At 52.3% G+C, this 13,796-nt stretch overlaps 1 protein-coding gene across 4 annotated transcripts in view; it reads right to left on the bottom strand.

Moving 5' to 3' along the window:
* The window catches only part of RBPMS2 (RNA binding protein with multiple splicing 2), a 37,226-nt gene continuing 23,759 nt past the window's right edge, over positions 330 to 13,796 (bottom strand). Inside the window, exons 2-8 of one of the 4 annotated variants that reach the window (XM_005659495.3) lie at positions 11,552 to 11,629; positions 10,947 to 10,985; positions 9,701 to 9,763; positions 9,214 to 9,364; positions 8,604 to 8,755; positions 1,688 to 1,757; positions 330 to 1,290 (exon numbers count right to left, since the gene is read on the bottom strand). In XM_005659495.3, coding sequence (XP_005659552.1) covers positions 1,695 to 1,757; positions 8,604 to 8,755; positions 9,214 to 9,364; positions 9,701 to 9,763; positions 10,947 to 10,985; positions 11,552 to 11,629 — 546 coding nt within the window. In that variant the 3' untranslated portion in view covers positions 330 to 1,290; positions 1,688 to 1,694. Of the gene's footprint in view, positions 1,758 to 8,603; positions 8,756 to 9,213; positions 9,365 to 9,700; positions 9,764 to 10,946; positions 10,986 to 11,551; positions 11,630 to 13,796 lie in introns of all 4 variants that reach the window. The other 3 variants (XM_005659494.3, XM_021093786.1, XM_005659493.3) reach the window with 3 other exon arrangements.

The raw sequence follows: 13,796 nt of genomic DNA, 5'->3' as shown, positions 1-13,796 counted from the left end.
CAGCTAGACGACACCATCAGGAGAAAAGCAAGGTCCCGTTTGGGTGCTTACTCTGGGTGCAGGGACTCTGCGCCCCCAGCCTGAGCACAGAAAACCAAGAACGAAACCTAGGTGGGGCGGGGAAGGTACTACCCCTGCTGCATGACCCTTGGCAGGTCACGTCCCCTCCAGACTCAAGTCACACAGAAGCTGGCAGGAAGGAGAGGCCACATGGGCTCTAAGGCCCGGGTCCCCTGGGTTTCCTTCCCCCTGAACTCCCGGCACCTGTCCTCTAGCCTTGCCCTCCCAATGGCCGTTCACAACCCGTGGAAGCAAAGGTCGGAGAGCGGTTACTTTGCATAATTTTTTTATTTTGCATTTCATATATTATCCAGTTTCACATTCTCACAGGATCGGCAATTACAACAGCCACCTCGTCTCCCAAGTCTGAAAACAGCAAGACAGCCCCAGCTGCGGTCCAAGGCACAGCACCGATGTGCTCACAAAACAAAAAAATTGCACAATTTTTCCTTCATTTTCCCTAAACTAACAGCTGACGCTAAGGCTCACTGCTAGAGAACGGAAACCCTTTTCTTCTTCATGCCTCCAACTAAACGTTAAACTTAACTGACAGGGCAGACAAGGTCTCTTCAATAATTAATCGCACACACACACGAAAAAATCCTTTATGATGCATAAATATTTTGTTACACAGGGTACAAAAATACTTTAACTTTTTGGTTGGTTTTGAAGTTTGGAAAGAATGAGGAGTCATGGCAGGGGGCGGGGGTGCAGCGTGGAAGTAAGCAAAATGGGCCCATCTGAGGAGGAGGAAGCAGAGGACCCCGATTTGAAATGACCACAAAAAAAATGCTCTCTCTCGGCTGGGTGGTCCTTCCTGTTCAGCCTGGAAGGGTGGGGTGGGGTGGGGTGGGGTGGGAGGTGGGGGGTGGGCAGGCTGGGCTGCAGGGCTTGGTCCTCACTGAAGCAGGGTGGGTGCCTGGAAGGGGTGTGGGGAGGGGGCGGGGGATGATGAGCCATAGTGGTCAGGATCTGTTGCTATGGTGACACAATGTGAGAACAAACTGTACACTCACATATACACAAGTTGAAGTGTCTTAATTCATGCCAGAAAACATGCAAAATTAAATGCCTCGTTGCTCTGAGGTGGAGCTATGGAAGCAAATTTGGCCTGGAGGTCGGGCCTTGCTCAGTCCCAACGAGGCCTCCGAGCTGGGCCAGGGTGTCCCAGCGAGAAGGCCCCGGAATCCTGCTGCGAGGCCTTGGAGAGGGGCTCTGGGGCAGGATGGGCTGAGGAAGAGGAGAGAAAGGGAACAGGAAAGAGTCCACTGAGTCAGGCTTAAAATTCACAGTCTTTGGCGGGAAGCAGCATCTCTGCACGGCCGCCTGGGGGCAGTGGGAGTTTAAGGGTGGCTTCCTCCCCAGCTGTGGTGACAAGGCCTGGAGGGAGGGGAGAGAGGCCATGAGCTGAGGGGTGGGGCTGGGCTGGAGTCGAACCCAGGTCCTCCCCCTGGTGAGGAGGCTGCAGGATGGGAGGAGACGGGGCAAACCAGCCAGAGTGCCCCAGGCACAAGCTCGGGCGGGGGAGTAGCACCAGCAGGTCCTGGACTCGGGCAGAGGAACCACGACCCTGCGGAAGCCAAGCTCTAGGCCACTCTCAGTCCCAGCCCTCCGGGCCAGCACTTACGGAAGAACTAACAGAACTGGCGATATTTCCATCCTTGCTGGGTGGTATCAGAGGAAGGGTACCAGCGCACCTGCAAGAGAAGCCAACGTCAGGAGCTAGCTGAGCAGTCCTTCACTTGACAGGGGAGCCCGGGAAACGTGGCTTTCAGTGCCCCTGTGCTGGTTCTGTCACTGACGAAGGAGATCAGGCCAGTTACTCACCTCTGGGCATCAGTTTCTTCATCCTGAAAATGGGAGAGTGCCACCTGACCTGCCTCCTCTGCAGGATGGGGGGTTCAAATGAGAGCCGGTTACGAGAGTGTTTACAACTCCACTGAGCCCGCCTGTACCGGGTGGAGTCCTGGCAGCCAGGGGCACTGGCCCAACAGCCTGCCCATCCCCCTTAACTGGGGGAGTGCAGATTCCTAAGGAGAATGATGCTAACACATTTTTGCTCCACTTCTTGGGTCTCAGTGTCCTCACTAGCCACAGGACAGAGAAGATTAAGTCACAGGGTGTCCACAAGGATCAGGTAAGAGGGAATGTCAAACCACATTAGAAACCAAAGTCGCCGTGGTCTCTAAGGGGTAGGACTTCCAGATGTTGGTCCTGTCCTGTGTGATTCAAGGAAGTCATAGATGTGACCCAGCCGACAGCCACCCCCACTGCCCCACTCCGACTTCACCATTCCTGTTCCCATTACAAGCCTCCTAGGCCTAGGGATTTGTCACCTACCAACTGAGCCCTCCTGTGGAGGTCTGGCAGCTACCTCGACCCTGGTACTTGCTAGATGGCTCCCCCACCACCCTCCAGCAGTAGCCCCAAAGCAGGATTCCCAGAGCTGGGCCAGGAAAGGACACACACCCCCTTCCCCATGAGCCAGTCGTCTGGATGGTGAGCTGTGCTGGGTGCCAGGCCAAGACTGCAGGGAGGCTGCCTGCCCCAGTTACAGACGGCATGTCTGCCCTAGCTGAGTGGCTGCCTGGGAGGGGTGGGGGCAGGGCATCACAGGGCCCCAGGGAGGGGGTGGGAGAAGAGCTCAGAGGTGGGAGCCCAGGTTCTCTTAGGAAAGGAAGAGATGGCACAGGAGCAGGTGTGGAAACCCTGTAGCAGCTGGGCCTACAGAAAACCCCACTGAGGAGCTCCCTGGTGGCTCATCGGGTTAAGGATCTGGTGTTGTTACTGCTGTGGCAGAGGTTGCTCCTGTGGTACGGGTTCAATTCCTAGCCCTGGAACTTCTGCATGCCATAGGTGTGGCCAAAAAATAAAACTCCCTTGAAGTTGGAGCAACTGGACCTAATTACCCACTTGGCTGCCAGGAATCCCTGCCTCTGTAAGCAAAGAAGATATCACTGAGCAAAACCAAGATATCTGGAGGCTCATGGAAGCTTCCTGAACTTGCTCCTGTACTCCTCCAAACTCTAGGTGCTGCTTCTTTTTGTTTGTTTCTTTTTGGCCACACCCACAGCATGTGGAAGTTCCTGGGCCAGGGATGGAACCTGCACCACGGCAGTAACCTGAGCTGTTGCAGTGACCAATGCTGGAGCCTTAACCCACTGCGCCACAAGGGAACTCCTCTAGGTGCTATTCTGTATAGCACAGGACTCTGACCACCACATGCTCAGCAGCAAGTTGGCAGTGGGTTACTCCGAGAAGCCAGGACACTGGCACATTGGACCAGGTTTTGGGCCACCTGACCAACACTGAGCTTCAGAAATGTGGCACTACTGTCATCAGCACACAGCTGGCCTGTGCTGCCAGGACACCTTGACTAAGCCACACACCACACAGAAAGGGTCAAGAGCCTCTGCTCACCTTGGAGCTGTTCAGCCTCAGAGGCCACCTTATTTTCTCTCCTGTCTGCTAAACATCTGGGAGCAGGTCCCTCCCTTCCCGGCTGAGAGCTGAGTGGGAGGAGGCAGTGGGCTACCGTCTCGGCGAGAAGTCCAGCTGGACACCAGAGTTCATTCCCCAAGAGAGGGACGACAAGGAAACCAGCTCTACTGCTGCCAGACGAGCCCGTGGCTAGTCCAGCTCAGGGAAGTTGGAGGGGGGCCTGATCACCACCCTTCACCCAGCCCCCCTGGAGGAAGCGCCTGGCAGGCTGGGTGCCCTGTAGGGGTGGACGAGAGGAGAGCACTGAACTAGGGAGGGACCCTAGAGGACTCCGACCCATCCTCTTCCACCACTGGCTGCTTAGGGGCCTGCAGCAAGCCTGCTCCATCCAGTCCGTTCTCTCCATGGTGCTGTAGCTCGGGGTCCAGAGCAGCAGCTCTCCCAACAGCCTGAGATGTGCTGCCACCTCCATCTTGGGGAGAAAGTAGAGGAAAGCCTTCATTTCTGAGTTCAGGAGGGTTGTGCCACCAAGGCGGACAGAATACACTCAAAGGGCTGCATTTCCACTCTCTTCAGAGGCTTGGGATAGGCTGGCAGTCCAGGTCTTGTAAAATGCATGGTCCCTTCCTGCCCCAGCTCAGAAGGGAGACCCCCAGCTCGGGGGTCATGGCCAGCACAGCAGGGAGTGAGTGGCTGGTCCCCTCTGGGCCTCCAGTTGTTCAGAGGGGGTTTGGGGGCCTTAAGAGGCCACCTCACAGGGACAGGCCTGTGGGCGTCTAGACTACAGCTCTGAGAGGGGCAGTATCACAACAAAGGGGTCGGGGCACAAACTCGGTCCTCTCTCGGAGCCTGGGACTGACTGAAAAGATACACCACAAGGTAAGAAAAGGGATGAATCCACGAGAAGAAACTTGAACAACCAATAAACACAGGAGCCTCCTCCCTCATCACCAAGTCAATCAAAACAATAGCCAGTCTTACTTAACCCAGACCAGCAAGTCTACACTTTGACCTTGTAATAGTTCTAGGAATTTATGATAAGGAAAACAAGTAGGACAGGTGCCCAGAGGGGTGTGAACAAAGGTGTCCATGGCAGCACTACCTATCAGAGCAAAAAATTGTGTAAACAACTTAATTTGCCATCTGCAGGAAGCTAGACACAGATACAACAGCAGCTGGCCAGGCATCCAGAATGTAGAGCTGCATTTACTGACACAGAAGCACACCCTAATACTGAAGTTTTGAAAAGATTCAAAGTGTCATTTTTTTTCTTTTTAGGGCCACACCTGTGGCATATGGAAATTCCCAGGCTAGGGGTCCAACCAGAGCTACAGCTGCCGGCTTACACCACACCCACAGCAACACAGGATCTGAGCCACATCTGCAACCCACACCACAGGTCATGGCAATGCCAGATCCTTAACCCACTGAGCGAGGCCAGGGATCGAACCTGTGTCCTCATGGATGCTAGCTGAACCACAACAGGAACTCCCAAATGGGTCATTTCTATAAAAGGTTCATACTTATGGATTTACTTAAACACCGGTGTCCAACTCCCTCCCAAGTCTAAGGACTAGAAGTAGTGATATTCTGGCAAGCAGGATGATAAGCAAAGGGAAAAGAGAAAAAGCTGTCTTTTCCTTCCTGCAAGCGCAGACCTCTAAAAGCTCATGCTTATGAAGAACTTGGCGTGTGCCAGAAGCTTTTCTAAGTAGTTCTCATACACTAAGTTTCTGTAATCCTCAGAAAAATCTGATGAAGTAGATGCTGTTGTCACTTCCATTACACAGATAAGAAAACAGAGGCAGGGCCATTCATCTAACTTTAAGGTCATCAGTAAGTGGCCGAGCCAGTGTAAGGGGGGCAAAGGGCCACAGTGAAAGACTCCCAAGACCCTCAGGTTGATATGAAAAAAGCCCACACTGGAAGGACCCTGGGGTGCAAGAGGACATGCAGGATCCCTGACTTTTTTTTTTTTTTTTTTTTTTTTTGGTCTTTTTAGAGCTGTATTCACGGCATACGGAAGTTCCCAGGACTGAGGTCAAATAGGAGTTACAGCTGCCGGCCTGCACCACAGCCACAGCCACTGCCACAGCCACACTAGATCCAAACTCTGTAACTTACACCACAGCTCACGGCAACACTGGATCCTTAACCCACTGAGAGAGGCCAAAGATGGAACCCGTGTCCTCGTGGATACTCGTCAGGTTCACTATAGTTGAGCCATGATGAGAACTCCCCAGGATCCCAGCTTTTAGGCCACCATCCTCATAGGCCAGATCCCAGTATGCCCCTGCCACCTACACCCTCTGAAAGAAGACAATGCTATCAAAAGGTCTGGCAAGATAGCCTCGTGCCAAGAAGAGCAGGACTGAATCAAGCCCCTTCCTTCCTGCAGGTCTCATCCCTGCAGCCACATGAGGACATCTCAGCCTACGGAGACCTACTGCCAAAAGACATGAGGTCAGGGTGTGCATGTTGGGGTACAGAGAGGAAGGGCCGGTTTTCTAGCCCCTTCTATTAGCTCCTGTTTTCTCTCCCAGTTGCCCTCCCCTCCCCTGCCACCAGGGGCAAAAAAACACAAGAGCTACTGGTCCTTTGGGTTCAGAATAACCCCCTTAAGATCAGTGTCTACTTTTTTCATCTAAGCATTTTCAGCCTCCATCTCTGGGGCAGCACTACTTATATGCAATGCTTTCAAGGAGTTCCTGTTGTGGCTCAGTGGGTTAAGACTCTGACTAGTATCCATGAAGAGACAAGTTCCATCCCTGGCCTTGCTCAGTGGGTTAAAGGATATGGCATTGCCACAAGCTATGGTGTAGGTTACAGATGTGACTTGGATCTGGTGTTGCTGTGGCTGTGGTATAGGCCGGCAGCTGTAGCTCCAATTCGACCCCTAGCCCAGGAACCGCCATATGGCCTAAAAAGACAAAGAAAAAAAGAAAGAAAAGAAAGGGGAAATGCTTTCATGCCTATTACTGCATTGGGTCCTAACAGTGTGTTTTAGTGTCAAGGAAATAGCTGTCCAGAGAACTTAAGCAGCAGGGACAGAACTAGTTACCGCCTGATCCAATCGCTTGCTATTAGTGTGCCTCCTGAAAAAAGCCACTATCCTTTGAGGTGGCCTCATCCCCACCCTAGGAAGGCCAGAAGACAGAAACTCTAGCACCATGAGGCCTCTAGCCTCAGAGAGGCCCTGGGAGGAACTAGACGATAATTTCTATTAAGTAATAACCATGACAACTGGCACTCCTGCAGCACTCTCTCTGCTAATATGCTACCAACCACCCTATAAAGTAGCTACGACTCTCAGCATTCCATGAAGAAATCAAGATACAGAGAGGTAAAGTAACTTGCCCAGCATCACAGAAGCGCTTGAAAGAGAGGGTCAGGACTTAATGGAGACAGCTGGACTGGAGCTGGACAGCCATGGGGCATGGGGAAGGGAGGAGGAAGCTGGAAAGGAAAACAAGCTCAGAGATGGGCAGCAAGCAGCACAATGTTCCCAGCCAACTGGGGGCCACCCCAAGAAAGGACAGAGACACCTCTCCTGATAACCCGACACCCCGGCCGTCCCTGGCTCCCAACTTCTGCCTCGCCATTGTCATGGCCGGGCATCTCAGAGCACACAGGGTAGAACCTCTCCACCTGATCAGGTCCTGCCTCTCGTTTTACAGAGGAGGACATGCCCAGAGGCCCAGAGGAGAAGCCACCCACAGAAGATCAGGGAGTGAACGGGTGGCGGAGTCGGGATCAGAGGTGAGGAGCCCGGCGAGGCCTCATGGGGCCCGGAGCACCGTCCACCTTCCGCAGTCCACAGGGTAAGAGGGAAGGGGACTGACCTGGCGCTATGCCCTCGCTAAGCCCCCCAACACTGCCCTGGGGAGGAAGAGCCTCACCACCTTCCCAGCCCCAATCTATTCTCCAGCTGCCCATGGTGCACCGCTGGGAGAGAGCCAAGCTCAAAACGTGGGCCTGTCCTCACTGGTACAGCCCAAGCTGATGCAGCCAGGGGCATCCCCCACTGGGAGAATGGCTTACGAGGGTGGCGGCCCAAGAATCTGAACCTTCTGCCTCAGAGCTGGGGAACCCAGGTCACTCAGCCTTACAGAGGTCCAGGACAGACACGCATTTGGCCTTCGCACGGGCAGATCCCCCAACTCCTCCTGCATCAGCTTCTAGTTTCTGTGAGCTCTCCCTCCTGGCTTCTCATTCCCTTTAACTCTTCATCCTCTTCTGACGCACCACCCAAGAGACTCTGTCCTCTCCGTTTCAACAGCCAGGTCGTTCTTCCTGAGCCTCAGCTCCCACTCACTTTAAGAGGAGAGACCGAGGTAGGCTTGCTCCTCACCCCAGCCCCCCTGTGCTGCCTGGCACTGCTCTGTCACTGCCACACAGGCAGGGGCAGTATCTGACCACCTGCTTATCCGCCTCTGGGGCGCCTGGTGTGATACCTGGAGCGGCACTTGGCGAGCACAGAGCCCTCCTGGCCCTGGTGTCCTCCCTGCCTCTGCCCAGCAGTGCTGGCTCCATCTCTTCTGAGCCAGCACCATTCACAGTGGAGCACACAGGCTCGACCAGCACAAGGGCACACACTCATTGGGCACCCCTGATGCTCCAGGTACAATTCAAGCACCTTGCGTCTTAACATTTAATTTTCATGAAAACCTGAGGCACATAATACTCTCCTTACTTTTTCAGATGAGTTAAAAAAAAAAAAAAAAAATCCAGACGGAAATCTCTCAAGCTTTCTGAAGTCCATCACGAGGAGACAGAGCAGGCGGGCTGGCTCCAGAGACCACCCTCAGGTCTGTCACCACAAGCAGAATTGGCACAGCCCACTCACGGGTGTTCACGGAACGGTGGAACCACAGGGGTCCCTCAGCACTGAGCATTCTGCCACTTGTTCTTGACGAGACCTGAACGGCTTATCCTCTTCTTCCCCTCCGTCAGATCCCAAACCCTAATGGCACAGTCATACCAGACAGCAGTTCTGCAGCAGCTCTGGGGCCCCAGGTGGTCCGTGGCTGGATGGAAATGAGGCCTGGCCAACTCAGAACCTTCATTCTCCCCCTTCCTGCTTCTCCCCCAGGCAGGCTTACCTGAGTATGGAGGGTGGCGGCGGCAGCAGCAGTGGCAGCTGGGTATGTGAATGCAGCATGTGAGATTACTGGGGTCAGCTCTGTGGTGTACAGAGGGTAGGGGGCCCAAGCCTCGGGGGATGCAGGGATCAGAGCGGCCCCCATCAGGTCATCTGCAATGGAGACAACAGCTGCCATCATCAGAACACTGGTCCCCCCTTGTGCCACCCCACTCCCAACAGAGAAAGGGACCCAGTGCTATGGTTGAGTTCTGAGGCCAGGGTCCCCTCAAGGACTCCAGAACCAGGAAAGAAGCCACAGTAACTAGGCCAGAGTTGGTGAACATCCTGCAGGCTTCAACAAATCCTCAGATGGGCTTCTGCTAATCTCAACCAAGAGGGATCAGAGAAGGCTTCACTGACAGCTCAGGAGCTCAGTCTGAAGTCCGGCAAAGGCTGCAGGGGAGCAAGGAAGCACAGGACCCACAGGGATGGGTGACGGTGGATGCAAGAAGCTCCTGGAAAGAGGGACTGATTCCCTTGCTGACAATCCCAACGTCGCAATGCCATTCACTGGGCCCCCAGCTCAGCCAGGTAAAGGGTGGCAGCTGGCCACTCCAAGTGCCACTCACAGGGGTCCCGAGCGATGAAGTGTGCTCCTAGGGCGGGGTGAGTGTTGGTAGGATTTGGTGTAGCCATTAGCTTATTCTTGGCCATCTTGGTGTTGGCTTTGGCAAACTCTAGCCTCAGGGTCTGCGGGTTCTCAGGATCAAAGCGAATACCCTACATGAGAGGGAAAGGAAGGGAGAGGTTTAACTCTGTAAGACCCAGACTGCCCACTGCAGTGGGTATGGAAAGGCCCCAGAAATGACTCAACCTGAAAGACTTGCCTGCACAGGGGCTAGACAGGAAACAGGCTGCTTGGGCCTTGTGAATAATGGCGTTTGGTACAGACAGTGCAGCCGGAGATCGTGCACCGAGACAGGTGGGGAAGGTACATCTGTGTGGGGACCCTTTCCTTGGGTGTGGAGTGGGGGAAGGTTTGCAGAAGATGGAACAAGGGTACCTGACGCCTAGAGGTCTGGGGGTCAGAGGAGGGCCCGTTCTCCATCTACTCACATTCAACGCATTCTTGGCTGCTTCTGCTCCTGCCCGGCTGTCAAAGATCACAAAACCAACAGGCTAGTAGGAAAAAAAAGAGAATACCCTTGCATCTCTCCCAACATTTCATCTCCCCTCAAACAAAACAAAATAACACAGAACAAAAAATATGTAAGACTAGTCCATCGCCTCCCTATATCCAGTGGAACAGCAGAAGGAGGTTCCTGGGTACCAAAACCCTCCCACTCAGGCACCACACAATGAGAAGTGATGCTGATGGAGCTTTATCCCACTTCGCTAAACATCGGCCTTTCAGTAAAATCTTGTGTTGTTGTTCGTGCATGCAGGTATTTAAGAGTAAGTTCCAGTGTCTTCCCCAGCAAGAAAGGGGACACCAATGTATCAAGGGCAGGGAAGGCTCCAGGTTCAATCAAGGGAAAACAGGGGCAAAACTTCTCCAGGAGTTCCCGACATGGCTCAGCGGTAATGAACCCGACTAGTATCCATGAGGACAAGGGTTTAATCCTGGGCCTTGCTCCAGTGTTGCCATAAGCTGCAGTATAGGTCGCAGATGAGGTAAGAAAAAAAAAAAGAGAGAAACAAAATAAAATCCTTAAAAACACAAAAACAGGAGTTCCCGTCGTGGCGCAGTGGTTAGCGAATCCGACTAGGAACCATGAGGTTGCGGGTTCGGTCCCTGCCCTTGCTCAGTGGGTTAACGATCTGGCGTTGCCGTGAGCTGTGGTGTAGGTTGCAGACGCGGCTCGGATCCCGCGTTGCTGTGGCTCTGGTGTAGGCCAGTGGCTACAGCTCCAATTGGACCCCTAGCCTGGGAACCTCCATATGCCGCGGGAGCGGCCCAAAGAAATAGCAAAAAAAAAAAAAAAAAAAAAAAAAGACAAAAAACAAAAACTTCTCCAACTTAATTTTGCCAGGGTTCAGTCCAGACCCCAAATGGTCCCTGAAGGCTCTGGGCCCAGGACTCCTGGCATCAGGAGCCAGAGTACAGTCACCAACTGTGTGGTCCTCAGCCTCCAAGCCCTGCTGTGGCTTCTCAAGAGCCAGAGAGGAAGGACCAGCAGCTGACTGGGAAGCAGGGTGGACTCGCAGAGGCCACTCTTTCATCAGCCCAGGAAAGATTCTGGATGACAGGGGGCAGGTCTCAGCTGGCAGGTGCCTCAGGAATGAGGCAGAGAACAGGCTCAGTTCCGAGCTCAGCAGTCAGTCTGGGCTGGGAGGAAGAAAATCCTTGCAGAGAAATTACCTGTCTCGATGTGAGCTTGATCAGGGACCCTTCATACCCCTGCAGAGAGAGTTGGTCATTAACAGGGAAGGTTGGAAGCCTCTGTCGTGCTACCCTGGCCGCCCCTGAGAGCAGCCCCACCTTTCCCCAGCTCACACTCTTCTCCCCGCAAGGAGACCCATGCTGACCTCCACCACTGCTAAGCACGTTTGGCCCTTGCTTCCCCGATCACACGGCTTAGCACATGGGGTGGGCATCATGTGGTAAGCAGTCATCGTTTCATGCAGAAATTCCCCTTTGCTCCACTATTCTGTAATCCGAAGGTGCAGAACCTTACCTTTTTAAGTTTTCTTATCTGCAAACACTACACTGAATCTCAAAAATTCCTTACATGGCAAATTCTATGGAGAGTCTACTGTCTCTACTTTACAGATGAGAAAACAGAGGCTCAAAAGGGCCAAGGAATTGACAGAAAGCAACATGTGGATTAGCAGAACCAGGACAGAGAGCCAGGTCTGCGATCCGCTTCTCGTGGTTTCCTGCTGCCCCAACCAGGTCTGTGATTCTTTCCTGAGGCTTCTGCTTCATCCTAGGTTCTGCCCATGGGTGGCTGGGTCCAGACTCACCTTGAATGGCCTGAAGAGCAGGTAGAGTTCTCTGGGTTTGATGTCCACAGGGAGGCCACTGACAAACAGTGTCCGGACCTGGGGACAGAGACCACAGTGGTCAGGGCCAAGCTGACAGAAGAACAAAGGATGACAGCTCTTCCTTCAGGAAGGAACCAGAATTCTTCCAGGGCTGAAGGAAGAACTCAGGATTTCCTAAGCCTCCTTTGGAGGCTGAGGCAAGTGAGCACCCAGAGTTTCACAGCATTGAACTTTTCAAAGCCCTCCTCTGGACACTTTTCTTTCTCGGGGTTCACCCTGCAGGTGTCACAATAAGTACTTGCCTTTGCACCTCTGTCTGCTACCGAACAGCTAAAAGAGAGCCCTGTTAAACAGGAGCAGAGACCAAGGACTCCTCTGAGGCCTGAAGAAAGAGCTAGGGTATTTTTCTTCCCAGAAATGCACAAGTGGAAACGTACATCTTTTCCAGAAGACGCCCGTGGACCCCTGGTAGACAAGCTCTATCTGGTCTAGGGAAGAGGCAAAGATGTTAACTCTAGGCCCTGAAGCAATTTCATCAGAGGGCCCAGGGCTTTCACATCCATCTCCTTTGGCTTCCTGTGCTAGACGTAAGCTCCTCAGGGGCCTGGAATGTCTGGCCTTTCTGCCCAGCTCTCAGCATGGTACTATTACCAAATGTTGACTTAATAAGGCACATGGGGAAGGAGTCAGAGATGGAACAATGATGCTAGGTTTTGAAGAATTAGTAGGATGTTGCCAGCTGTAAGTGAGGCAGGGGATACTCTAAGTTAGGAGCCTTGCCTTCAACACAGTTCCAAGTTGGTGGTGCGGCCAGGTCTAGACGCAACCGTCCACCCTGTGACTCCTGCCAAGGCTGACTACGCAAAAGGTGGGTGAAGTCCAGGAGAGGGCTGGTGGGAACACTTTCCTAACTCACCCCTGCTGGTTAAATGTTGCCAGTACCCAATGCTCAACTAGTGAGGCCAGATCAGCCAAAAATTCTACCAGGGGAGGGAAGGCTTTCTATAGTAAATCCACTAAAAATACATGTTGACCTTGTGCTTTCCTGCATAAGGAAAAACCTAGAAGAGCAGAGCTCCCCCACACACTTGACTCCTGTTTTGAGTCGCATCTCATACCACTAAGCCAAATGTAGGTCTTCTCAACTCCTCACTGCCGACCCAAGAACAAGTGTATGTGCCTCAGCCTGCCCATCATGGAGTCAGGCCATTCCTGAAAGCATTTAGATGTCCTAATGTGGGGCCACATCTCCTCCCCCCAGAGGCCCTAGAGAACTTCTTCCATGATCTAATGATGGCCTGCAGAACAAACCCAGGCAACAGACTTTTTGGAGACAATGGCTTCAATCAGAAACCAAGGGCACAAGGGGGGAAGACATCAGAAGCAAGAGAGGCTACAACTCTACTGTCTGCAAAAAGGAGACCACACCAAAAATCTCTACAGAAGAAAAGGCAGAGAATTATGACTCAGATAAGGAAGCAAGAAAACCCCCCAGGAAAACAGCCGAGTGATCTAGAGATTACCAACCTCCACGACAAAGACTTTGTAGACTGATGATAGTAAAGATGATTCAAGATCTTGGAAATAAACTGGAGGTGAAAACAGATAAATTACAAGAAACACTGAGCAAAGAAATAGAAGATTTAAGGATTAAGCAAGTAGAGATGCAAACTACGACAACTGAAATAAAAAATTCACTAGAAGCAACCAGCAGCAAAATACAGGAAGCAGAAGAACGAATAAGTGAGGTTGAAGACAGACTAGTGGAAACCACTGATGTGGAACAGAAAAGAGATAAAAGATGGGAAAGAAATGAAGACAGTCTACGAGGACTCTGGGATCATGTTAAACATCCAATATCCACATTATAGGGGTGCCAGAAGGAAAAGAGAGAAAGGTGAGGGAAAATATTTGAAGAGATAATAGCTGAAAGCTTCCCTAACATGGGAAAGGAATCACTCACTCAAATCCAGGAAGCACAACGAGTACCATATAAAATAAACACAAGGAGGAACATCCTGAGACACATATTAGTCAAACTGACCAAAATTAAAGGCAAAGAGAAAATACTGAAAGCAGCTAGGGAAACGAAACAAATAACATAAAAAGAAACCCCAATAAGGTTATCAGCAGATTTTTCAGCAGAAACTCTGTGGCCAGAAGGCAGTGGCATGATATACTCGAAGTGATGAAAGGAAAAAACCTCCAACCAAAATTACTCTAC

This window comes from Sus scrofa, chromosome 1, assembly GCF_000003025.6.
Source record: "Sus scrofa isolate TJ Tabasco breed Duroc chromosome 1, Sscrofa11.1, whole genome shotgun sequence".
NCBI lineage: Eukaryota > Metazoa > Chordata > Mammalia > Artiodactyla > Suidae > Sus > Sus scrofa.
Note: the sequence above shows the minus strand (reverse complement) of the source record. Positions and strands in the feature narration are given on the sequence as shown.